Source organism: Bison bison, unplaced genomic scaffold, assembly GCF_000754665.1.
Source record: "Bison bison bison isolate TAMUID 2011002044 unplaced genomic scaffold, Bison_UMD1.0 scf7180017864492, whole genome shotgun sequence".
Lineage (NCBI taxonomy): Eukaryota > Metazoa > Chordata > Mammalia > Artiodactyla > Bovidae > Bison > Bison bison.
Window position 1 is genome coordinate 6,183,203 of NW_011495051.1, and position 2,106 is coordinate 6,185,308.

Below are 2,106 nucleotides of genomic sequence, written 5' to 3' on the forward strand. Positions count from 1 at the left end.
CCGCTGTGTCTGCCCCTCGGGCTTTGACTTTGACCAGGCCGTTAGGGGCTGCCAGGACGTGGATGAGTGTGCGGCTCGGAGCGGCCCCTGCAGCTACAGCTGTGCCAATACCCCCGGTGGCTTCCTGTGCGGCTGCCCTCGAGGCTACTTCCGGGCTGGGCAAGGGTGAGGGGCTTGAATGGAGTGAACCCAGAGCCCCCCATACCCTGGGAGTGCACACACACTCACGGGCCCACATGCAGGCATGTATATACATGTACGCTGAGAAATGGTGCAGAGGCCCAACAACACCTGTGGATGTGCATACACAAGCTCACACCCCACTGTAGTGTGTCATTGTCCTGTACACCTTCATGTGCTCAGTGCTAATATACTCGAGTGTGCACAGGGCTCACACCTATGCCAACATGCCTGGGTACCCTTGTGCATTCCTGTATCCCAGTGTGCACATGTGTGCAAGCCCATGTTGACAGGGTGCACGCAGGCTCACACACACACACACATGGGTACACTTGGGTGTATATCCACACCTCTGCGTGCACGCAGGTTCACACCCACACCCACATAAGGGTGCACACACACATGTAGGTGCATGCAAAGACACACTGGCACACTCATCCTCGTCCCCATGGGCAGTGTGACTCCAAATGGAGTGTAGGGGGTTGGGTGGCTGGGGATGTCCCACCAGCCTGATTCACCTGCCCTCTGTCCTGGCCAAGGCACTGTGTCTCTGGCCTGGGCTTCAGCCCCGGATCCCAGGATGCCCCAGATGAGAGGGAGCCACTGTCACCTGAAGCCTGCTACGAATGCAAGATCAACGGCCAGCCTTCTCGTGACCGGCCACGGCGCAGCGCTCGTAGGGACCACCAGGTGCCACGGGGGGTGCACTGGGCATGGGGAGCAGCCAGGGGATGGGCAGAGATGAGGAGCACAGACTCCAGGTCACAGCTGTCCCCTGTGTCATGGTGCCTGCCTGCATCTTACTGTACTTTCTCAGCCTGAGGATTCCCCTTGGGAGCTCTCTGGGGAACACAGGCCCCCCAAACACCCCAACTTGCTCCCACTGACAAGTCAGACCCCCCCACACACAGACCCTGGGTGTGATGCCTCCCAGGGATCCTTTCCATGGTACTTGGATGCAGGAGAAATGTCTTGAGCCCCCAAACCTGCCTATGCCCTGGGACTTGTCACCTGTCACCTCCTGGCAGGGACAGCCCTCTCTCAGAGTCCCTCTGGGTTTAAGCACCAGTAACCCTCATAATAGCCAGCTTAACCCCTTCTTCCCTCCCCCTCGTTCAGACCCCCTGCCTCTGCACCTCTTTCCAGTACCCATGATGCTCCTGGAACTATGCCCAGGCCTCCTGAACCCTTCTTGTCTCTGGAAATTGCAAGGGTCTCTCCCCCCTCCCCACTACACTCTCAAGAACAGCAGAGCAGTTCTGCAGTTTAGCCCCTCTGTCCCCTGGGGCCACTCCAGCCATGGCCCTGACCCCACCAGGGCCTTTTGTAGGGAGGATGTTTTTGTCACAGATTCAGCTTTCTTGTCCTTCAGCTGAACAGTCTCTGAGGCCACTTCTGGCCAGTCTTGCCACCATCCCCTCTAAGGCATCTGAAAGCTAAGCATTTGCTGCTGGATACATGTGCTGCTCCAAGCACTTCCTTTGCTTTTCTTTCTAGTTGTTGTTTTCCCCTTTCTGGGAAAAACCATGTGGGTATATGCCCAGGAGGCCTGGGCATAGTTCCAGGAGCATCATGGGTACTGGAAAGAGGTGCAGAAGCAGAGGGTCTGAACGAGGCGGAGGGAAGAAGGGGTTAAGCTGGTTGTTTTGAGGGTTATTGGTGCTTAAACCCAGAGGGACTCTGAGAGAGGGCTGTCCCAGCCAGGAGGTGACAGGCAACAAAGGCATTTGTTGCCATTATTTTTGTAAGCTTCATAGGGATAAGGCCCAGTGTCTCAGGTTTGCTACTGTTTCACCAGCCTTTGGAACTAAGAGTGACTGGAGTGGTTGTCAGGGCTTCTAGCATGGACCCAAGCAGATCTAGGCAGAAGCAGGCTGGGTCTTGTGGTTTTGCCTGCAATACCCACGGACTGCCAGCAGGTGTCAC

General features: G+C 56.6%; 1 protein-coding gene across 1 annotated transcript in view; it reads left to right on the forward strand.

Moving 5' to 3' along the window:
* The window catches only part of FBN3 (fibrillin 3), a 128,390-nt gene that overhangs the window by 124,071 nt on the left and 2,213 nt on the right, over positions 1 to 2,106 (forward strand). Inside the window, exons 70-71 of the mRNA XM_010828478.1 lie at positions 6 to 165; positions 720 to 870. Coding sequence (XP_010826780.1) covers positions 6 to 165; positions 720 to 870 — 311 coding nt within the window. The remainder of the gene's footprint in view (positions 1 to 5; positions 166 to 719; positions 871 to 2,106) is intronic.